At 38.6% G+C, this 24,197-nt stretch overlaps 1 protein-coding gene across 1 annotated transcript in view; it reads right to left on the reverse strand.

Annotated features, from left to right (window-relative positions):
- Positions 1-24,197, reverse strand: part of TTN (titin) — a 242,047-nt gene that overhangs the window by 45,256 nt on the left and 172,594 nt on the right. The window contains exons 113-151 of the mRNA XM_062004522.1: positions 23,837-24,136; positions 23,431-23,748; positions 23,044-23,340; positions 22,637-22,936; positions 21,645-21,959; positions 21,410-21,558; positions 20,400-20,550; positions 20,019-20,300; positions 19,625-19,927; positions 19,230-19,532; positions 18,829-19,110; positions 18,116-18,415; positions 17,706-18,008; positions 17,293-17,601; positions 16,926-17,207; positions 16,387-16,686; positions 15,947-16,240; positions 12,893-15,859; positions 12,469-12,789; positions 12,071-12,355; positions 11,569-11,868; positions 10,968-11,270; positions 9,625-9,900; positions 9,226-9,525; positions 8,834-9,136; positions 8,295-8,594; positions 7,882-8,169; positions 7,497-7,793; positions 7,103-7,405; positions 6,706-7,011; positions 5,739-6,026; positions 5,342-5,632; positions 4,960-5,247; positions 4,208-4,798; positions 4,008-4,112; positions 1,602-1,799; positions 1,220-1,516; positions 512-1,099; positions 114-416 (exon numbers count right to left, since the gene is read on the reverse strand). Of these exons, the coding sequence (XP_061860506.1) occupies positions 114-416; positions 512-1,099; positions 1,220-1,516; positions 1,602-1,799; positions 4,008-4,112; positions 4,208-4,798; positions 4,960-5,247; positions 5,342-5,632; positions 5,739-6,026; positions 6,706-7,011; positions 7,103-7,405; positions 7,497-7,793; positions 7,882-8,169; positions 8,295-8,594; positions 8,834-9,136; positions 9,226-9,525; positions 9,625-9,900; positions 10,968-11,270; positions 11,569-11,868; positions 12,071-12,355; positions 12,469-12,789; positions 12,893-15,859; positions 15,947-16,240; positions 16,387-16,686; positions 16,926-17,207; positions 17,293-17,601; positions 17,706-18,008; positions 18,116-18,415; positions 18,829-19,110; positions 19,230-19,532; positions 19,625-19,927; positions 20,019-20,300; positions 20,400-20,550; positions 21,410-21,558; positions 21,645-21,959; positions 22,637-22,936; positions 23,044-23,340; positions 23,431-23,748; positions 23,837-24,136 (14,286 nt within the window). The remainder of the gene's footprint in view (positions 1-113; positions 417-511; positions 1,100-1,219; positions 1,517-1,601; positions 1,800-4,007; positions 4,113-4,207; positions 4,799-4,959; positions 5,248-5,341; positions 5,633-5,738; positions 6,027-6,705; positions 7,012-7,102; positions 7,406-7,496; positions 7,794-7,881; positions 8,170-8,294; positions 8,595-8,833; positions 9,137-9,225; positions 9,526-9,624; positions 9,901-10,967; positions 11,271-11,568; positions 11,869-12,070; positions 12,356-12,468; positions 12,790-12,892; positions 15,860-15,946; positions 16,241-16,386; positions 16,687-16,925; positions 17,208-17,292; positions 17,602-17,705; positions 18,009-18,115; positions 18,416-18,828; positions 19,111-19,229; positions 19,533-19,624; positions 19,928-20,018; positions 20,301-20,399; positions 20,551-21,409; positions 21,559-21,644; positions 21,960-22,636; positions 22,937-23,043; positions 23,341-23,430; positions 23,749-23,836; positions 24,137-24,197) is intronic.

Consider the following 24,197-nt stretch of genomic DNA (forward strand, 5'->3'; position numbering starts at 1 on the left):
TGAAAAGGGAGGAAAATATAAAGCATTACATTACAGAGGAAGTCACTCTTATGCAGCTAGAATGTACTCTCTACCAATCCCAGCCACTCCCAAAAAAGAAAAGGCATACTAACATGCAACATCCTTGCATATGACTGACTTTGAGGCATCACTTGGTGGTCCAACTCCTGCTCTATTTTCAGCACTGACACGGAATTCATATTCATTTCCTTCCTGGAGGCCAGTTACTTTGCACCTAAGATCTGAAACTGGTTTCTTTGTTGCTCTGACCCATCTTAAACCTTTCTTTTCTCTTCGCTCCACATAGTAACCTGTGATTTCACTTCCTCCATCATCTGCCGGCCTTTTCCAGGTAACTGTGACAGTGTTTTTAGTCACATTTGTTACTTCTGGTTTTCCAGGAGGGCCTGGGGGACCTGTTAGGGAAGAAAAAAAGTAGAATTAAACAAAAAAATCAAGTCTTCAGAGATTAATAAAAACACACTGGAATGTCTTAGCTTGTTTAACATACCAAAACTATCCACCATTTTAACTGGTTCTGATTGCACTGGTTCACCTTTGCCATACTGATTTACTGCTGAGACACGGAAAACATATTCGTTTCCTTGAATGAGCTTGCTAACAACATGCCTACAGCTTTCAATATTTTCAGCAACCAATGTCCAGAGCAGTCGGCTAGTTTCTCTCTTTTCAAGAACATATGATTTGACCGGTGATCCACCATCTTCTGCAGGAGGTGACCAAGTAAGTGTCGCTTTTTCTGCTGAAACATTGCTGATCTCAATGGGTCCTGGAGGTCCTGGAACGTCCAAAACTTTCACATGTACACTCTCTTGCTTCGTGCCAAAAGGATTGGTTGCAGTGATTGTGTATTCTCCAGAATCTTTTCTGGCTGCATATTTGACAGTAAGAGTAGAAGAAGTTGGTGTGGTTTCAATGTGTACAAGCTCTGAAGGTCTAAAATCTTTTCCAGCTTTTGACCATGCTGAAGTTGGAGGTGGTTTGCCACGAATACTAATAGCAGACACTGTGATGGTCTCTCCTGCTTTTACTGTTAAACCTTCCTTCAAAGTAGGATCGATAACAATGCTTGGTGCCTCTGTCAAAACAAACAAACAACCCCCTCTCAATTGTTAGAAAAAAAGCATGGGATGGAGGGAAGAGGATTTGGTATTAATTATTCAAATAAAATTCTACATTTTTAGTGCCATCTACATACCGTACTCATCCTTGCATATTATCGTTCCTGTGGATTCAGATGGAGGACTGATAGCTCCAGCAGTGTTCTTTGCCCTAATTCTGAACTCATATTTGCAGCCTTCAGTGAGGTCAGTTACAGTAAATGCACAGTCAGGAACATTCACGTGATTAGCTTTTGTCCAAGTCTTTGAGGGTAAATCACGCTTTTCAACAATATAGCCAGTTAACTTATGTCCACCATCATATTTTGGTTCTGTCCAAATCAGTGTTACTGAGTTCCTAGTGACATTGATAACTTCAGGTTTCCCAGGGGGATCTAAACAAAGAAAATAATAAACAGTGGTCAAACAAAAGTTATTTCAAATTTCAAAATTTCCCTTTTTATTCTCCTGATGACTTACCAATAGGATCAAGTGCCACAACCGGTTCAGATGGCAGACTTGGTTTACCTACTCCAGCCATATTGATTGCCATTACTCTGAATTCATATTCCAGACCTTCAGTTAATCCTGTTACTCTGAAATCTTTCATTCTTATTGGTGTTTTATTTGCTCGCTTCCACAGGAGACTATTTCTTTCTTTGAATTCAATGTGATAACCTAGAAGATAAATGGTGAAATGAAAATATGAATTTTCTAGAAATCTTAATTTCTCATAACATCGTGTCATGGTTTGACATGACAACCTTTTCTTATAAAGGGGAAAGCTGTAATTATGGATCTTGTAAGAAATTGCTTGAAATTCTCCCCAGCTCTATGTGAGACTCACTTCTGGGGCTGAGCCAATTAGACACCTCCAAGATTACTTTTTAAGAAGAAGCCAGAAGAGGAGAGTTCTTCCTGTTTGTTCTTCTGACTCTTCTTTCCTGGCTGGTAGTGGTGCAAGGAGTGGGAAGAGTGAGAGAAAGAACCATGTGGACTCCAAGGTCAGTGAGGAAAGAGAGGAGGTGTGCTGGAGCAGAGACTCCCTTGCATCCTGCAGAGAGGGCTGGTGAAGCTGAGATTTGTTTGCATTTTGCTAAAGACCTCGCATCAGCGGCAGAGACTTATTTTGATGATGACCCCGAGCCAGGAGCAGAGACTCATTTTGCTAAGAATCCCACATCAGGGGCAGTGATTCACTTTATTAAAAGGCCCATGCCAGGGGCAATGACTATGTCCAGAGGAGGCCGTGTCCCGTAGGAGGGGCCCAATATTCACAGAAGCTGTAACCGCGGGGAAGAACCCACTCCAAAGAAGCTCATTAAAATTATGCCAAGAAGAGACCGTGTCCTGAGGGAGGAATCCTGTATCACTATGGCTGGAGGAGGCCATGTCCCATGGAGGGGACCCAATATTCACAGAAGCTATAACTGTGGAGAAGAACTCATGACAAAGAAGCTCATTAAAATTGTGCACAGAAGAGGTCATGTCCTGACGGAGGGACCCTGTATCTGCAGAAGCTGCAACTGTGGGGAAGAATCCACGCCAGAGATATCCACTAAGGACTGTGTCCCATGTGAGGGACCCTGTATCGGCAGAAGCTGCAGCTGCTGAGAAGAACCCATACCAGAGAAGTTTGTCAAAAAACTGTGTTCTGAGGGAGGGACCTCGTATCGGAGCAGGGGAAGAATGCCAGGAATTGTCCTCATCTGAGAAGGGAGGAGCAGCAGAGTCCATCTATGAGAGACTGACCACATCCCTCATTCCCTGTCACCCCGAGCCATTGATGGGGGAGGAGGTAGAGATATTGGGAACAGTGAGCTGGGCCCGGGAAGAAAGGAGGAAGAGGGGAGGGAGATCTTAAAGCGCTGGTTGTCATTTTCTCATAATCCTACTCCCTTTTTGCTTTTATTCCATTCTGTTTCTTATAAAGAATAAACTTTCCTACTTTCCTCTCTAAGTTGAGCACTGGAGTCTGTTTTGCCCGAAATCGTAACTAGCAGTGAGGCCTCCCTGCCCTTGTCTCAATCCACAACATCCTTGGTTGGGACATCCCTTTTTTCTATAGTAGATAATAACAGGACAAGAGGTAATGGGATGAAGCTGGAACACAAAAAGTTCCACTTAAACATAAGAAAAAACTATTTTACTGTGAGGGTGAGGGAGCAGTGGCACAGGCTGCCCAGAGGGGTTGTGGAGTCTCTTTCCTTGGAGGTCTTGAAGACCCGCCTGGACATGTTCCTATGCGACCTGATCTAGGTGACCCTGCTTCTGCAGGGGGGTTGGACTAGATGATCTCTAAAGGTCCCTTCCAACCCCTGCCATTCTATGATTCTATGATTCTATGATTCTATCATCTTTTTCCTCCCATTTTGCTAGGGCCTCTGCCATCTTAATGAGGGTGAGGGTGGATGGGTGGCACCGAGAGAGATTGTCGTGGTGCTTCTTTGCTAGCTGGGCCAAATTGTGTTGTATGGCATGCCACATAAGCATTGTGCAAGAGGAACGCTAAAAAACAGTTATGAAAAAACAATTAAGAAATCGATGTGGACATGCATTACACATGTATGTAATCACAAGGACAAGATCTTTGTAAATGCAAATTGCTAATTTTATGGACCCAAATAATTTAACATATAACTGAATTTTTCTTTCTTTAGATATCATGGCTCTGTGCAAAAATATTGTTTCTCAGTTAGTCTTTTCCTGTCTTTAATTTTTTTTTTCTTTAAATTATCATAGAGAAAGAGCAGGAAGTAAACCAGTGAAATCAGTCAATCAATCAGTCAATCAATTTGACACATAAACACCTGATAATTTTATCTTACCCTTTGACAGAGAGAACTATTAAGAACTGAAATACTAGGGAGGCTTTTGAGAATATACCTGTGATTGGTGAGCCTCCAGTTCTTCTGGGATCTGTCCAGGTTAAAGCTACAGATTCATGCCGAACATCAACAATATTGGGAGGTGGAGGAGCATCTGGTACATCTAAACAATATTGAAAAAATACAGAAACATTAAAAACAAATATCACCCCTAAAACTTTTTTTTTTCCAATTTTGAAAATTATAATAGATACTTACCAAATGGATGTTTTGCAATGACAGGGTCAGATTTAAGACCTTCCCCTACTCCATATTTATTTTCAGCCCTGATCCTGAATGTATATTCATTTCCTTCATGAAGTCTAGTAACTCTAAACATGGTTTTCTGGACTGCAGAGGCACAAGTCACCCACTTATTGTTCACATTATCTCTCTTCTCTAGGACATAGTTAGTGATTTCTGAACCACCATCATCTTTTGGAGGGCCCCACTTTAAGGTTATGGCATCAGCTGTGACTTCTTCAAATTTCACTGGACCTGTTGGTATTCCAGGTTTGCCAACAACTTTCATAGAAATAGTTCCTTCCTTGCTGCCAGCAACATTCTTCAGAGTTATTGTGTATTTTCCAGCATCAGCTTTCTGGCAGTCATGTACTACAAGTGTGGTGTTAACTGCTGTAGATTCAAATGCAACTCTTCCACTCTCAGTAAGAGCCTGGTCTTCATCTTTCTTCCAAGTTACAGCTGGGACAGGCTTGCCTTTAATTGGTATTTTAAGACGGAAATTACTACCCTCTTTAGCTATATAGCACAAATCAGGTATATCTCTTAAATCGAGATCAGGCGCCACTGTAAAAAGAAAAGAAACCCATTATTCAACTGTGCATAAACTATATGATAGAATTAAGATACTGTTTTAAAGGCATTTGATTTGTATGTATGAGTAATGATAGTAATCATAAAAGTAATTTGTGTAAGGGGGCCATTGAATTGTTGGTCTTGCTTCTTACCAATATCATCTCTTGCCACAATTGTGAGCTCTGTTGGAGTTCCGTATCCAGCATCATTTTCGGCTCTTACTCTGAAAGTGTATTCTTGTCCTTCTTTTAGGTCTCTCATTGAAAAATGGAGGTTCTTTGCCCGCATGACTTCTTGCCATTTATCTTCACCAATTAAGACCTCGACAATATATGCAAAAATACGGCTTCCACCATCACTGATAGGTTTCTTCCACACTAAATTGCATGATGATTTTGTTACAGCTGAAGCTTTAAGATCCACAACTGGCCCAGGTGTTTCTGGAAAGAACAAAAGCATCATATGTGTCCATTCAAGCTAAAAATAAAAATGTTTTGAATACCAAACCATATAAAATGGATTAATTTTTCTTACCAGAAGCTTTAACAGCATCACGAGTTTCACAGGGGTCACCAATACCATATTCATTTTCAGCAAAAACTCTGAAAAAGTAAGATTTGCCTTCTTCCAAGTTAGTTATCCTGTAGCTTGTCTTTGGACATTCTGTTGTTACTGTGGACCACGACTTTCTTTCTGCATCACGTTTTTCAACAACATAATTTGTGATTGGACTGCCACCGTCTATTAGTGGAGGTTCCCATGTAATGAAGGCAGAATCCTTAGATGCATCCTTTACAATCAGATTAATTGGAGGGCCTGGAGTATCTAGATAAACACAATACCACCACATTTGATATAGTAAACAAACAAACAAACAAAATTGGTTAAAGATTAAGAAATATATTATCATGGGGAAAACCCTGACACTTACCAAGTACTTTTACAACAATGGTGTACTCCTTTTTGCCACAGCTGTTCTCCAGACTAAGGACATATTTTCCAGCATCATATTTGTTTACATTTTCACAGCGCAGGAAGGTATCAAAATCAGTTGACTTGATGTCTAATCCTTGTCTATCTCTTAGGTTGGCACCTACTTTAGACCATGTAATCTTTGGAGGTGGACGTCCTCTTACTGGCACGTAAAGTCTCATTGTGACTCCAGCACGCAACACAAGGACTTTCCTGAGTTCGGCATCAAGCTCTCCTTCAGGAGGAACTGTGTGTTTAACAAAAACTCATGCAATTAAAATGCCACCTCTAAGATTATCACTAAAGTTACAGTGACAAAATATCCCCTTTACCTGAATTTCACTAGATTAATCAAATTGTTCTCATGCCCATAACGATGCTACAGAGTTCATGTCCCAACTCTCACTTCAAGATCATTTGCAAACATCGCTTTTTTTTCTGCATTGATTTAATTTCTTCTTTTTTATTTTTTTTCCCTGCCTTTTCCACCATTTACATTACTTATTGTATGAAGCAAAATCCAAACAAAAGCCAGTGTGGCTTTTAAGGATTATGTATCACACAACTAAATATCGTGCTATGCAGATGCTTAGAATAGTAATCCTGGCTTTAACTTATTTAGATGTCAATAAAAAAATGTAGAATTTAAAGAATAGAAAAGAGAAAAAATTCTTGTGGACCCAAAACAGGAGGCAGAAGAATGTCTAATACAGAAATGAAAAAAAAAAGCAGACACCAGATAGAATCTTCTCAGTTCCTAATTGTCTTATTCTCTTCCAAGTTAGTCACTTTTAGCCTCCAGTTTTTGAGAAATTACTCATTCCAAATGAATCGGCTTCTGTGATCTGTGACCAACCCTGTCACTGGAACCCATCCCATGAATGAAAGCAAAAGTCAAGAAGGTGATTTGTTTTCAGTGAACTTACTTAAAATATCTTTGGCAGTGTGTTTATCAGGAACATCGCTCGGATCACTGTATCCAATTTTATTGACAGCATAAACACGGAACTGGTATTCTGTATCTTCCATCAGCCCTGTTACCACAAATCGTGTAGCCTGTAAGTTTTTGGGTACATTGCACCTGACCCAGTTATCTGAGTCAGCTCTTTTTGCTTCCACTAGATAACCAATAATAGGGCTTCCTCCATCAAATGCTGGTTTGCTCCATGACAGGCTAATTGAATTGCGAGTAGTATCAATCACTTTTGGGAAAGCAGGTGGACCAGGAGGATCTGAGAATTAAAATAACACAGTTACTGTACCAAGTGCAGTACATAAGTATTTGGAAATAACCATAGAAAACATCTGAGACTTTCAGCTTACATTGAGGATCGCGAGCATATACTGCTTTAGATGGTGCACTAGGCTTGCCAGGTCCAGCCTTATTCAAAGCTATCACCCGGAATTCATATTCGGTTCCTTCTTGGAGTCCAGTAGCCTTAACGGTTCTTTCAATGACAGGCTTTCTGTTTACCTTTGTCCAGTTTAAAGCCTTAGTTTCACGCTTCTCAAGTATATAACCAGTTATTGGGGATCCACCATCACTAGCTGGTGGCTTCCAGCTAACAGTCATAAAGTCTTTCGTTACATTGCTAATTATCGGTGGATCACAAGGTCCGGGTACATCTGTAAAGATTTATTTGAAAATTATGTTCACATACACAAGTGGATGCAAAAAACCCCAGTGACTAATGAAGCTATCCCACAAAGCACTTACCGTATGGATTCTTAGCAACTGCTGGTTCAGTGAAGATAGGATCTCCAATACCATATTTGTTTTCAGCACATATGCGGAACTGATACTCATGCCCTTCTATTAGTTTCTCCACTGTGCAGCTTGTAATGGGTACATTGGCACTGACTTGTGCCCAGTTTGGTCTGCTTGTTTCACGCTTGTCTACAATGTAGTTAGTGATTTCTGAACCTCCATCTTCCAGAGGAGGCTCCCAAGAAAGCATTGCACGATCTGCATACATATGTTTGATTTTAACTGAGGCTGGTGGACCAGGCTTATCTAGAAGGAATAAAATCACATTATTATAACTCGATTTCTTGCTATACCACTTAACTATAACTGTATTTATTAACAGTCTTTAGCTTACCGAGTACTTTAAGCTTAATGGTTGCTGACTTTGATCCACTTGCATTTTCAGCAGTAATAGTATAGTCTCCTGTTTGCTTCCTGTTAACACTGAACAACTCAACTGTAGCAAGATTTCTCTTAGTGGTGATCTTAACACCTTCAGATGGCTTTAAAACTTCCCCTTCTTTCTTCCACCTGATGGTTGGCATTGGCTTGCCATATACATTTGCCTCCAGATGCACATTAGTTCCAGCTTTTACTGTAAGTTGTGATTGCATAGACAGATCCAACTCTATTCTGGGGGGAACTGAAAGGAAAGAGCCCAAGAGGGAATCAAGCTAGTAAGAGATAAACATCTAATTCTTCACATGAATGCAAGTTCAATATGCACAGACTCTTACCAGAGTTCTCAAATGCTTTTACTTGTCTTACCATTTTCTGGATGAATGGTCACTGGATCGGAAGGTTCTGAGGGTCGGCTAATATTAACTGCTGTCTTGGCTATTGCTCTAAATTGATATTGAGCATTTTCTTCCAAATCAGTAGCAGTGTACTCTTCTAGGGGTATTTGATGTGGCGTTGTATTGCACCGAACCCATTTATCACCAGGTAATTTGCAAGCTTCAACAAAGTAGCCAATAAGTTTACTACCACCATCATGCTTTGGTCTTGTCCATACCAGTGATGCAGTACTCTTAGTGACATCAATAACTTCAGGTTTACCGGGGGGATCTAAGGCAAATAAGATCATGTTATAGTCTGTTTTGCTAAAAAAAGCTATTGTGTTAAAAAGCTTTAATAGAGATGGATTGTATTTACAGCCCAGCTACAAAGTACACTCCCAGTGTAGCCACAATAAACATGGAACTACAAACATAAGGAGAAACTTAAGATCATAAAAATTTGCAGATATATTGGAAATGACTACAAAAACAGTAGTCTGTTGCAAATAATTGGTATGTTTGGCTTACCAACTGGTGCTCTTGCTGTGACAAATTCAGTTGGTTTGCTAGGTTTACTTGCTCCAGCTCTGTTCAATGCATAAATTCTGAAAGTATACTCAAGGCCTTCAATAAGCCCCACACAAGGGTATTCAGTGGAGCGCACAGCTGTGTCATTAGCTTTCACCCACAGCAGACTGTTCCTTTCTTTGCGCTCAATGAGATAACCAGTGATTGGACTGCCTCCATCACTATCTGGTCTATCCCAGGCAACAAAAATGCAGTCCTTATTGACTTTGGTAATACGTGCATTCTTTGGTTCACTAGGAACATCTATAAAGAAAGATAAAGATGGATATGAATCACATGCTTACTTAAGAGGAGGACTAAAAAGATAAGTGCTGCTATCAAAACTGACATACCAAATGGGAACCTTGCAATCATCTTGCCAGAAGTAAGTGGCTCAGAAATCCCAAAACGATTTTCAGCACGAACACGGAACATATACTCTTCTCCAGGAATCAGTTTTCCAACTCTGCAGCTCGTCTTTGTGACAGAAGCTAAAGCTGTTACCCAGTCTCCTCGGCTTACATCACATTTCTCAACTACATAGTTTGTAATGTTACTGCCACCATCTTCTAGAGGTATATGCCATGCAAGAGTGCAAGCATCAGCATCTATTTCAGAAATATCAAATGGAGGCTCTGGTGGACCTGGTTTATCTGCATGAAAAAAGAGATAAAAGAAAATGTCAACCACTGGAATATACTAAAACTAGTTTTGTATAAAGTTAGGTTTAAAAATAATCAAATAGTACATACCCATGACTATAACTCTGATTTTCTGACTATCAGTACCAGAGCTATTTTCTGCAGTAAGAGTGTAAAAATCAGAATCTTTTCTAGTCACATCCTTAATGATAAGAACAGAGGACTTCTCTGCTTTGTGTACAGCAAGGCGACTGGATGTAAGTACATCTTGATCTCCTTTCAACCATTTACAGACTGGCTGAGGCTTCCCATATACATGAGCTTCAATTCTCAGTTTCTTTCCAGCTTTAATGTGAACATGATCAGGCATCAGAATCTTAGGTGGAACTGAAAATAAAATCACACACAGACGTAAATTCAACCTCTGTAACATATTAATTTACTTCTCTTATGTTTTCATGGGAAAGTTCTCTGCTTCTCTCTCAAGTGGAATCATTAGTAGAAATGACTTGGTAATTTTTAATTTAGGCTCTATTTATGGACAACTAGAGATTCTGTGGTGGTCAATATCTATTCCACTCTTGCATCCTTGTACAATTTATAAGAGAATATTTTTGAGCTTGGATTGCCTTCTCACATGTTTATGTAGAGGCTTGTAAACTGCTAATGCATGACAAATAATCTCTCTTTATATCTGGAAATTGTTGCTCACTTATTACTGACTTTCTACAAGAGAAACAGGAAAAATACGAAAAGAAAGTCTGAAGCTCTCCCTGGACTTAACCCATTTCCACAGTCAATCTTGTTATATCCCTGAATTATTCTTCAGCTAAAGCCTCATCTCCTTTTGCACAGAATATTTTAGATTTCTTCCAAAAGAACCCCATCAGTATATTTGGGGTTCTTTCTTCCTGCCATTGTCTGGTTTTCATTCTCTTTGCTCCTGTACCTCTTTTCCTCTTTTCATGTCACAGATTGAGAAGATTCTTCTCATCTGCTCCTTACCTCTATGTCTTCCTGTGGCTCAGGGACCTACCACCTTAATTAGGCCAACCTGTCCTCCCTGCTTTCACTTTACATTCTCAACTAACTCTAAGATATAAACATCTTGTTTTCTCATCTCTTGAAACAACTTCCACTTTTGGTCTCATTTATGTCTCAAACTACCATTCTGACTCTTTTAAGTTCAGTGAAGGTATTTATTATTTCTCCTTAGTTCCAATCTTCTGCTTTCAAATGAACTCATACCTATGAAATTCTTCAGTAATTCTGAATTAGTAGTCAACTCTCACCTGTTCTGACCTCTCAAAACATTCCATATAGTTTACCATAATACTCCAGATGACTTTATAAAGCGTGTCTTTCATTGACTGACTCAAAAAACTAGAATTCTTTCTTATTTAACTATTAAAGCAAAACATTGCAACATAGGTAGTATTTAAACTGTTACTTACTGAGTTGTTCTTTAATTTCAAATACTCCTTCAGCCTCTCTTGGCAAACTTACTCCTACAGCATTTCTAGCTGCCACTCTAAACTTGTACTTCTTTCCCTCTTTCAGACCAGCTACAACAATGGAGAGATCTTTAACAATTGAATATTCTGTCCAGCGATCTTCTGGTTGCTCATCTTCTTTGTAGCTGACAATGTACCCATCAACTTTCGAGCCTCCATCACGCAGTGGTGGCAGCCAGCCTAAAGTAGCACTATTCTTTGTAATTTCAGTAACTTCAAGTTTTCTTGGTGGATCAGGTTCACCTTTAGGGAAAAAAAAAAAAGAAACATATTGAATTTGTAAGATTTTCTGACTATTGGATAATTGGATAATTATAAAATTGTTGGATGCTATCCATGCTAACTCAGAAAGAAAAGGGCAATATTCTTAATAATTGTAAAGATTCTATATTCATAGGTGATATTATCTGAAAGAAAGTGAGAAAGAAATATTTATGTTTATCACAGAATAGTTAGTAGCATTGTCCAATTCAGAATCACCAATTTTCAAAGAATGCAAAATTTTCCAAAAATCTTAAAATGTGCCTAAAGGAGTACTTACTTAGGGGATCTGTTGCTAGAACTGGTTTTGGTATGTCACTTGGAACACCTGACCCATACTCATTCACTGCTGTTACTCTAAAGTAGTATTCATTTCCAGGTACAAGGTTAGCTATTTGGAAACTAGTTTTCTTTAGTTCTGCAGTAACTGTTCCCCAAGTCTTCCTGTCGGCTTCACGTTTCTGCAGGATGTAATGAGTTACTGGGCTGCCACCATCATTATCTGGAGGTCCCCATGAGAGATGACATGACATTTTGGTGACATCTGAAACCTTAAAGTCCGACACAGGTCCAGGAGTATCTGTAAAGAAATATTAATTTATTGTAGTCTTTGTATTTTAACATATTAAAGAAGGAAGCTAAGAGCTTCCAATACAGATGGAGTTAGTGTTAGCTGGTAGAGTAGTGCTCAAAAACTGTAGCACATGAAAGTCATAAAAATTCCTGCAATGAACATTCACTATAGCTAAAAATTGTCTAAAGATATTTCTCTCATTACTTACCCAGGACTCTGACGTTCACAAATACAGCCTTTTCTCCAGCTACATTAACGAGTGTTAATGAATATTTGCCAGAGTCATCGCGTGTCGAATCGGGGATGACACAGAAGGCCATAGTGTCAACCAGATCAACTTGTCCTTTTCTGATAACATTATCAATACCCATTCTCCTCCAGGTGACTTTTGGTGCTGGGCGACCCCTGATAATGGCAAAAAGTCTAATAGGGCATCCTGCCCTGACTGTGACTAATTTTCTCATGCTTGCATCCAACTCAATCTCAGGAGGTTCTGAGAGATAAAAATAAAGAAATAAAATACTAAGTTTAGCATGTTAAATAAAATAAAACCAGAGCAATTAAAGATTGTATATAAATACTTATAAAGAGGATGGGAACACTCACCAAGTATTTCTTTGGGAGACACAGCTTCTTTCAGTTCAGCTGGTCGGCCAAGGCCAACCTGGTTTTGGGCAGAAACTCTGAACTCATACAACTGTTTCTCATCCAGACTGGTGGCTGTAAATTCTGTATGAATAACTTGGGCAGCGACATTGCATCGTTTCCAGCCTGCTTCAGGATCAGCACCCTCAACTTTTGGTCTAATTTCCACAACATATCCAATAATTGGAGCACCACCATCATACACTGGTTTTCCCCAGCCAAGGGTAATGGAACTCTTTGTGCTATCAACAACTCTTAAGTTTGTGGGAGGACCAGGTGGTTCTGAAACACAATAAAAAGTAGACATGAGAACACAGTTCTGCAATTTAGCCATCTATTATGCTAATATTACACCAAAATACAGTAGAATACATAGGTATGATACCTATTGGATCTTTGGCTACTACAGGTCTTGATGGCAAGCTTGGTTCTCCAAGTCCAACTTCATTTTCAGCACTGACACGGAACTGATATTCATGACCAGGGATGAGATTAGTAACCTTCTTACGTCTCTCTGGGATTGCAGTCTTAGTAACAGGAACCCATCGTAGTGATCGTTTCTCCTTCTTCTCTAAAATGTATCCTGTAATTGATTTGCCACCATCATATTCTGGTGGATTCCAGACTACAGTCATCTCTTCTTTGCTAACTCTTGTGACATCTGGAGGGTCAGGGCGTCCAGGTCTATCGTATTTTGTTTTTGCAATAATTGGATGTGTTTCTGTTGGTGGACCAGTGCCCATTTTATTCTCTGCACGAACTCTGAATATATATTCATTACCTTCAATGAGGCGCGTCACATTTGCATAGTTTGTAAGGACAGAGGAAGAGTATGTGGACCAAACCATACGCTTGCTTTCACATTTTTCCAGGATGTAGTTCTGTATTTCGCAACCACCATCATCTTCTGGAGGGTCCCAAGTAACAGTACATCTGTCACTTGAAATGCCAGTGACTTTCAAGTTTCTTACAGGACCTGGTTTATCCAAGACAATAACAGTAGCATATGCTGTGAAACTACCAGCTGTGTTAGTTGCAGTAATCACGTATTTCCCACCATCACTGCGCCTTGATTTTGTGAGCACAAACTTAGATGTTTCAGAAGTTGTTTCAATACTGACTCTCGGAGATCTGGTTAGATCTGTGGCATCTTTGTCTTTTGTCCATACAACTTCAGGCTGTGGTTTTCCTCTGACTCCAGCCTCAATTCTAACTGTGTCACCTGCTTTCACAGTTAGCACCCCACTCAGCTTCAAGTCTAGCACTGGTTTCTGCAGGTCTTCTTTCACAACAACTTCAGCTGTTCTTACCCAGTCACTTTCACCTGCCTCATTCTTAGTTTGAACTCGGAATTGGTAAATCTTATTTTCAACACATCTGTCTACCATGTAGTGTGTTTCCTTAATGCTGCCTTTGTGAACCCTTTCCCATTCATCCGACTCTTTCAGTTTTCTCTCAACATGATAACTTAAATTGGGACTTCCACCATCATAATCTGGCCTTCTCCATTTCAAATACACAAATGTCTTTCCTTTCTCTGCAATATGAAGATTTTCTGGTGGTCCAGGCTTGTCAATAGGATTGATGGCAAGGATGGGAGTCTTGGTCTCAATGCAAGGACCTGGACCTATTTTGTTTTCTGCACAAACTCTGAAGAAATATTCACGGTTCTCTATAAGATTTGCCTTTACTAATCGTTTAGTGATATCAGAGGAGACGATTGACCATCCCCTCTGGTTTGGTTGACGGTACTCTACTATGTAATTCGTAATTTCAGAGCCACCATTATCCACTGGACTCTCCCAAGAGATCATACAAGAATCTTTTGTGACATAGCTTATTTTCAGGTTCTGACATGGTCCAGGTCTGTCGAGTACATTAACAACAGCAAAAGCTTGAGCATGTCCACAGCTGTTCTTAGCTGCTATTATATATTTGCCATGATCAGATCTTTTGGCTTCTTTCACTTGCAGTTCAACATTAGGTAGATCATGGACTATTTCAACACGCTTTTCTTGGACTAACACTTTTCCATCTTTAGACCATGTTATGTCAGGATCAGGCCTGCCTTTTACTTTACCAGTAATACGGATTGTTTGTCCTACTCGGACAGTGATTAAGTCTCGACAGGTCACATCTAGGCTTATTTCTGGAGGAGAAAGGATATCCTTTGCAAGTACAGTTTCTGCCAGTTCTCTTGGTTCTCCCTCTCCTACAATGTTGACAGCTTTTATTCGGAATTTATATTCATTTCCTTCTATTAAGCCAGGTACTCTGAAAGCACACTGCCTGATAAGTTCATCCTTATTAATCCTATTCCACTCCTTAGTTCCAGTTTTCTGGCATTCCACAATGTATCCTAGAATTGGGCTGCCACCATCTTTGAGGGGCTTTGTCCACACAAGGTCAGCTGTTTCTTTGGTTTTGTCTTTTAATTTTGGATTTATAGGTGGTCCAGGAGGAGTAATAGGACGTGATGCTTTTATTGGATCAGAGCTTGGAGATGGTTTGCTTAAGCCCACCATGTTTTCTGCAAAAACTCTGAATTCATATGTGTTGCCTTCAAAAAGACCAGTGACTCTGTATTTCATATCAAGTATTGGTGTCTTATTGACGCGCACCCATTTACCAGATGCTTCGCGACGTTCAAGTATATAACCAGTTATTGGAGTTCCACCATCAGATTTTGGTAGGGTCCAAGACACTGTGGCAGCATTTTCTGTAATATCATAAACAGTTGGTTTACCAGGTGGAGATGGCGGATCAAACATATGTTTAGCAACTGTTGGTTCTGAATCAAGGGGTGCACCAATGCCTATCTTATTTTCTGCCCGAACACGGAAAATATATTCACAGCCTTTCTGCAGTCGAGGAATCTTAATTTTCGTGTGACTTGTTCCAGAGCTAACCACTCCCCAAGTTTCTTTCTTTGATTGACGCTTCTCAACAATATAATTTATTATAGGACTCCCACCATCATCTTTAGGAGGGCGCCAAGAAATAACCATATGTTCTGGTGTTACTTCAAGAATATTTATAGGACCGGTTGGAGGGCCTGGAACATCCAAAACAGTGAGATGTAAAGCAACAGTTTTGCTGCCAGCTGCATTAGATACTGTGAGTAGATATTCCCCTGTATCTTTTCTTATACAGTCTTTGATGGTAAGTACAGTTGAATAACTGTCAGTCTCAATCTTGTGTCTGCCATCTGTTTTAATTTCGATGCCATCAGTAGCCCATTTTGCAGTGGGAACTGGCACACCTCTCATAATCGCAGGAAGTCTTACTGTGGTGCCAGCTTTAACAACAAGGCCTTCAATTAACTTCACATCTAGTTCCACAGATGGAGGTACTGAAATTAGAGAAAAAATAGAAATTACCTTTTCAGGGGAAATGCTTAAAGAAAGAGAGAAAGACAACATGAAAAACAAAAAATTACCTAGTTTTTCCTGACACTCTATTGGTATAGTTGTGTCTGGAAGGCTAAGACCAACAATATTCTGAGCTTTTACACGGAATTTGTATATTTTTCCTTTTTGTAGGCCTGTAACAACACAGTCAAGCATAGGGACTGTCTGGAACTTTGTCCACTCATCTGCACCATCTTCTTGATATTCCACCAAATATCCAGTTATCTCAGCACCACCATCACGATCTGGTCGATTCCAAACAAGGGAAACTTCAGTCTTGTCAACATCTACATGATGCAGATTCTTTGGTGGCCCTGGGGGATCTTTTAAAACAAAGCAACAAAATGGTTACTAGATGGCCAATCTATAGTAGTAGCGTACCATGTCCATATTAGTACCATCAAAATAATCTCAAAAATTGCCAAGAACAGTATAAACAAAACAAATCATATAACTGAAAACCACTTACGCAATGGATCTATAGCTTTGATAGGCTTGAGTGTTTCCACATATGGACCTCTCCCATACTGATTCTCAGCTGCAACTCGGAAAAGATACTGAGTGCCTTCTATCAGATATTTAGCTATGTGACTGCGTTTCTTGGAGGACGATGAGATGGCTACCCACTGTGCGGAAGCTACATCTTTCCTTTCCACCACATAGTTGGTAATGACAGAGCCGCCATCATCTTCTGGTTCCATCCAAGTGAGATAGCAAGAATCACTTCTAACTTCACTAACTTGCAGATTTCTGGGTGGACCAGGCTTATCTAATATTGACAAAAATTGCATTTGTTATTTATTTGTTAACCAAAGTATTTTTTTAGAAAAGTCAGTAAATTTCCAAATCAATGACTATATTTTGTGTAATTTTTATTCTTTTTACTACTGCATATTTCTTGTAACTGAGTTCATTGATATTTTCCAGACATTCTTTTTTTTTTTTTAATCTCTTATTATAGAAGAAAAGCATGCAGTATAACAGGAAAGTGTAATATCAAAAAATTACCTAAGACCACAACTTTTACTGAAACAGTCTTTGAACCAGCTGGATTTTCAACTGTCAGGGAGTAAATTCCACCATCTTCGTGGACAGTGTTACGAATTTCAAGCTTACTGCCAACTCCCGTAACCTCAATATCAGCTTTGGGTGAAACTTCATGATCTTCTTTCTTCCAAGAAACTTTTGGGAATGGAACACCTTTAATGACAGCACTAAGTCTCAAGGTATCTCCAGCTTTTACATGCTGTTCTCGGGCCATATTAGCATCAAGTATCAGCTCAGGAGGTTCTGAAATTAAAAAAAAAAATTTTTTTAGAAAATGACTAAAAAAATATTTTTCTTTGATAAACTTATCTGGTTGTATTAAACTCACCAAGTCTGTCCTTTACTTCTACTGGATCAGGAACATAGGCTGGTTCAGATTCACCTGCTGCATTGACTGCCTTGACCCTGAACTTATAGGTCAAACCCTCAGTAAGGCCAGTGACTTTGTATTTTGTTTCAGGACAAGAATCTGCTGTAAGATTGGCCTTTTTCCATTCTTCATCTCCAACTTTTTGATACTCAACAAGATAGCCAATTATCTTGCCATTACCATCATGGCGTGGTGGTTTCCAAGATAAGTCAACAGAATTTTTTGTTTTATCTACTGCTTCTGGATTAATAGGTGGGCTTGGTTTTGCTGTTAGAGGTGAAAAAAAGAGGAAGAAATGTTCAAAAACAGGAAAAATTAAAATTAGAAGAGTGTATTAAAATTTCAAAGAGAAAGGAAATATAATAATTTACCAATTGGATCTCTAGCAAAAATTGGCTTTGATGGTGGACTAGGATCACCAACACCAATTTCATTTTCTGCTGAAACACGGAATTCATACTGACAGCCTTCAAGGAGGTCAGGTACTTTGAATTGAGTACTGGGGAAAATTGGATCTTTGGTAACTTTGACCCATCTTGTAGCCATTGTTTCCTTCTTTTCTACAATATAGTTTGTTATTGGCTTGCCTCCATCATATGGTTTGTTCCAAACCACTACTGCTGAGTCTTTGGTAACATCCTTAACAATTGGTTGCTCAGGTGCATCAGGGACTCCTGGGCCAGAAAAAAAAAAAAAAAAAAAAAGAAGAAGAAAGTTTATGAGCACAATAAACAGAATAAAGATTAAAGTATCAAAGTATGACTGGAAATTAATAACATACGGAAACGGTCCTTGGCTTTCATCTCATCAGAAATGAGAGGATCACTTATGCCATAAAGATTTTCAGCATAAATTCGAATTTGATATTCTCTTCCTTCAAGCAGTTTAGGAATTTTGCATGTTGTCTTAACCGTTGCAGATGTAACTGGCATCCACAGGTCTTTGTGTGCATCTTTCTTCTCAATAATGTAATTTGTAATTTCACTTCCTCCGTCATCTAATGGAGGTTTCCAGGAAACTACCATATGATCTTTATGAACTTCATCAAATATAACTGGGCCTACTGGAGGTGATGGGCGATCTGTTGAAGCAACAATAAAGCATAACCATGCTTTTATATGAACATCGCATAACAACATAGATTAAACAGTGTCAATACAGTAAACATATTATGAAATTAGAAACTTGGCATCAACAGTTTTAATAAAGAATTGAGACCTTAAGACCATTCCTCTTAAATATGTGTTTGATTTACCTACAGTGTAGGCATTCTCTAAATGCCTGTAGAGACATTAAATTATTCGTACTGAATAAGCTAAACCAGAGTTAACTATGTACTTAAAGTTAATAAATAGTATTTCAGTATAAATGAGAATGCAGTAAATAAAATTACTGTGAGAAAGAACACATTTTAATATTTTCATTTGATATAATTCTATGAATTCTAATCGCTATTAAAAGTAACAGATAATAGTGTTGTTCAGTAAAACCTACCAACAACATTAACTTGACAAAATCCTTTTCTTGATCCTGTGCTGTTCTCTACAGTAACACAATATTTGCCTGAGTCTTCACGGACAGATTTTAGTATTCCCAGGCAAAGAGTTGTAGGAGTTGTCTTGATCTTTATACGGTCATTTTCTTCCACAGCGATATCATCCTTTAGCCATGTAACCTTTGGTGCAGGCTTGCCAGAGTAACGTCCAGTCAGGCTGAAAGCTTCACCAACCCGGACAATAAGCTTATCTCTAAAGTCAAGGTCAAGTGATGGAGGAGCTGAAAGACAGTATTAAAAAACACAGTGCCCACAAATGTTTGCAATATTAATAAGAAAATGTAGGTAAACAGTAAGTATAATCACTGTTTTCAAAAGAAATATGAAAAAAAATACATACCGACTTCATCCTTGCATGTAATTGGTTTTGTGCAAAATGAGGGCTTGCCTTGCCCCACAATATTGCAAGCACTCACACGATACTCATAGGTGTCACCCTCTTTCAAGCCTTCCACAGTGTATTTCCTATCAAGCATTTTCTCCTTTGTAACTTTGTGGAATTTCTCTTTTCCAATGAGACGGCTCTCCAGAACATAACCAGTGATATCTGAGCCTCCATCATATTTTGGAGGATTCCAAGTCAATGTAACAGAGTTCTTCGTAACTGCTTTTACTTCCAGGTCTTCTGGACGGTCAGGAACAGCTGTGAACAGAATTTTTTTTGAAAAATAATATGTATTTTTTTCTGCATATTCATCTTGTATGACAGTAATCCAAACTCAAAAACATACTTACTTATTGCATCTCTAATGACAATCTCTTTTGTTGTCTCTGTAAATGGACCCATGCCAATTATATTCTCAGCTGCAATTCGGAAAAAGTAAGCTTTCCCTTCAATGAGTCCCTGAACAGTAGCATTCTGTCTTGTAACTGTGTAGGTTACTGGAGTCCAAGCTCGACGGTCAGATTCACGTTTTTCAATGATATAGTTGGTAATAGGAGAACCACCATCATCTTCTGGAGTAAACCATGACAATTTACAAGAGTCGTTGGTTAGATTCTCAGTAAGGAATGGCATTCCAACTGGGCCTGGCACATCTGAAAGCAAAGAAGAAATTCAGTATTCAAACTATACATGCTGAATTTTATGAAATTTTACTTGTTCACAAGAACTGAAGTTTCTATTTACCTAGCACATCGACAATAATAGTCTTCTTCCGCTCACCACCGGCATTTTTAGCTAGAAGAGTGTATATGCCCTGATGGCTCCTTTTGCAATTCTTGATGACCAAAGAAGAACTAATAGCTGTTTCTTCAACTACAGCTTCTTCTGGTAAAGCTTGTTCATCTCTGCTCCATGTAACTGTTGGAGGTGGTTTTCCTGAGACATATGCTATGATCCGAATTACTCCTCCAGCATGAACAACAATTCTGTCCCTGACACTTGCATCCAAATTAATATCAGGAGCCACTGTGGGACGTGAACAAAAATAATTTTTTTTTTTTTTCTCACTTTGACCTGGAGGTACTAAAAAATGTAAATGTAAATATAAATATAAATGATAAATACCAATCCTATCCTTCATTTCAATAATGTCTGTAACTTCTCCAGGCTCTCCGATGCCAGCAGCATTCACTGCTCTAACTCTAAATTTGTAAAAACATCCTTCTTTTAATCCTGCCACAACAAACTTGGTTCCTCTAATTTCTTTATCTTTTACCTGGAAAAAAAAATATTATAACATCAGCTAACATCAAAGGATCATTAATTTCTTTGTAATGTTTGGAACATATCTTAAATTAAGTATTGTTTCAGATTTACAAGGCCAAGAGAGTTTTAATCATACTAGATCTAGCTGACATAAAGTTCTTCAGAATTTGCGTGAAGAAATACAGTCACACAAGCTATTCTTGAAGATTCACCTTTTTGATAATTCTAATAGACAAGGATGATACAGTAACTATAATAGTCTATGGTCTCAGAAGTGTTGCATGTATTATTGGACAAATAAACTCATATAAGTGAGAGTGGCAAAAAAAAAAAAAGAATCCTTTGTTCTTTTGAAACTCCAATATTAGATGTATTTACCTGGAAATAGTGTAGGAAACTAGATATAACTTCAAAAGCACATGAATGTTTATAGAGATACAAAAAAATAGCCAAGGTATGCATCAGTTAAATTTTCAGTAGTTAGTAAGGTATTACTCAAAAAAGTAGGAAAATGTAGGGACATAGTAGTTGCAAATGATTCGGCACAACCTTACTCTTTTCTACCAGTTCTAACTTGATCTTGTCTTCTGTTCTTTTACCACAAATTACCAATTTTCTCGCATCTTTAAACACAGATTGAAAATTTCCAAGTTTAGGAAACTGTAAAGTTAACTTGATGTTGTGGGGAGGCAATTACTGACTTTTACATTTGGTCTTATATTTTAAATATATGAACATAATTAAGGTGCAAAAATAGGAACTTTTAGAAAATAACTTCCAGAGTGAAAATTTGTAAAAAAATGTATTTTCTGGGGAGATTTGTTTTGATAGAGAAAGAAATGAAGATTCTTTAAGAGTTTTCCACCTACCCGTTCCCACTCCTCCTTTCCTTCCTCTTTATATTCAACAATGTAGCCAGTGACCCTAGAACCACCATCCTTTAGTGGCGGAGTCCATTCCAAGTCTACAGAAGACTTTGTCCAATCAGTAACTTTTGGAAACGGAGGGCCAGGTGGGGCTGAAAAATATCATCATAGCATTACAGTATAACAATACATTCTATGAATATTTTAAAATTAAAAAATAGGAATCTGAAATATTTACCAATAGGATCTCTAGCAATTGCTGGATCAGATGGCATGCTTGGTGGACCAACACCAGCTGCATTGATAGCTGAAACACGGAACTGATATTCAGAGCCTTCAATAAGACCTGTAACTTTGTATGAAACCCCCAGTGTCATAGGTTTGATAGGATCACGGTTAACCCTGGTCCATCTCTTTCCACTAGTCTCTTTGCGCTCCAACCAGTAACCAGTAATAGGAGAGCCACCATCATGTTCTGGTTCTTCCCAGTTTACAGTCATTGAGTCACGTGTTATACTGCTAACTGTTGGCTTGTCACAAGGTCCAGGAACAGCTGGGGGAAAAATATCACAGAGAGGTTGTAAAAAAAATTCTAAAGGAAGACAGAGGCAGCTAGAGAGCAAAACCGTGCTATGCACTCACACGATCACAGGTGCATCAGGCAGTTACCTATCTGTGAGAGATCTTCTATCTCATTCACTTTCCCATCCCTATTCGTATACATATAGTTCTGTGAAATACAAACTATCTTTCCTTGAAGTAACAATTGTAAAAAATTAACTTTTCTTGCCTTCCTTGATCAGTACTGCATTTCAGTGCCCAGTTTAATCTTAGATGTTTTAACAATGATTTTCTCTCATCAGCCTAATATTCCTTCTACATCAGAACTACTTTGTCTAATTTCTCTTTCAATACTGGAGTTGGAAAATTGACTCTTCTTGATCTATGAGGTCAATAATATCTCAACTACAACAGAATTACCTTAATTTTATCAGTTAAGCACTTATTGGTAAGTTTAAATCTTATAAAAGCTTGAGATTGTATTTTACTATATAACAAGGAGGGAGAAAAGTATTTTTAGGGACTATATGTGCTTTTAAGAACTATCTACTAATGCTAAAACTATTTAAGATATTGTACAAAATTTACCTATGTGAAGACAGAAAAGTAGTAGTGCTATTTAAGAGATGCTTATGAAAACAACAGAGTTGAAAGCATATTCCTACTTACTGAAAAGGTTTCGTGCTGTTTCTGGTTCACTGTCTAAAGGCGCTCCAATTCCATATTTGTTTTGTGCCATAATGCGGAACACATATTCATGGCCTTCCATCAGCTTGGGAACAGTGAATAAGCATTCCTTAGGCTCATTAGTAATGGGTACCCATGTCCTCCTGTTTGCTTCTTTTTTCTCTATAACATAGTTTGTAATCTTAGAACCACCATCATCTAATGGAGGAAGCCATGATATTGTCATTTTATCAGCCAAAATGGATTCAAATTTAATAGGTCCCACTGGAGGTCCAGGACGACCTAAAAGACACATTTTTATAAAGATGAGTTAATTTAAATGTTCTTCAAAGAAAGTATCACATGAATGCTATAAATTTATGAAGTGCATAAGAGTTCTTGATATCTACCCAGAACATTGAGTCTCATCTCCTTTGAAGCAGTTCCCAGGTTATTTTCAGCTGTTATAGTATATAAGCCTGTATCACTTCTGCGAGACTGCTGAATCAATAAAGTGCAAGTATCTTCACCAACAACCTTGTTGACATGTTGATCATACGCCACTGGTGTTTTGTCATCTGGTTTCTTTGGAGAAGCTTTTAGCCATGTTAATGTGGGGAAGGGTACACCCTTTATCTTGGCCACAATGTTAACATCTGTTCCTTCTTCAACTTCCATAAATTCTTTGAGTTCAATAGATGGTGGGCCTACAATGAAATGTTGGAAAATTTAGCATACAAAAGTACTTCACAATTTGAAAATGGAATTTATGTTTACTGATACCAGTTAGTACTTACATGTCTGGTCTTTGACGACAAGTGGGCCAACAGTGGCTGAAGGCCTACTAGGACCTGCTATATTTACAGCTTTGACCCTGAATTCATATTCTCCACCTTCTACAAGATCCTCAACGGTAAACTTTGTTTCCTCTACATCACGTCTGTTGCACTGTTTCCAAGTCTCTTTCACTTCACCAGTACGATCCCAGCGGAGACATTCGACTATATAATGAGTAACAGGAGCTCCACCATCATTCTTTGGTGGTTTCCATGTCAAGCTCACTGTGTTCTTGGTTACAAGGCCAATCTTCAGTTTAATAGGTGGATCAGGAGGATCTTTACAGACAAAGCAGAAATATGAATAAAACCATAGTACAATGCTATCTGTTTTTAAAGATTTTTTTTTAATTTTGATTTCACTTACGGATTGGATCCCTGGCTGTGGTCCGTTGGATGGTTTCTGCAGGAGGGCCAACACCAAAACGATTTTCTGCACGCACCCGGAAGAAATACTCTTGGCCAGATATGAGATCAGGTACAACAAAGGAAGTACTTCCACAGTTTGCATTAACTTTAGTCCAGGCCTTTCCATCAATATTTCTTTTCTCTATAACATAGCCTCTGATTCTATCTCCACCATCATCGTCTGGCATCTTCCATGAAAGTTTACAACTACCTCTTGTGATATCACTTACTTTTAGGTCTTTTGGTGGACCTGGAACATCTGTTAAGATAAAAACACAACAGAAACAATTTTACATAAGTATGGAGAAAAATAAGACTAA

Source organism: Colius striatus, chromosome 11, assembly GCF_028858725.1.
Source record: "Colius striatus isolate bColStr4 chromosome 11, bColStr4.1.hap1, whole genome shotgun sequence".
Taxonomy (NCBI): domain Eukaryota; kingdom Metazoa; phylum Chordata; class Aves; order Coliiformes; family Coliidae; genus Colius; species Colius striatus.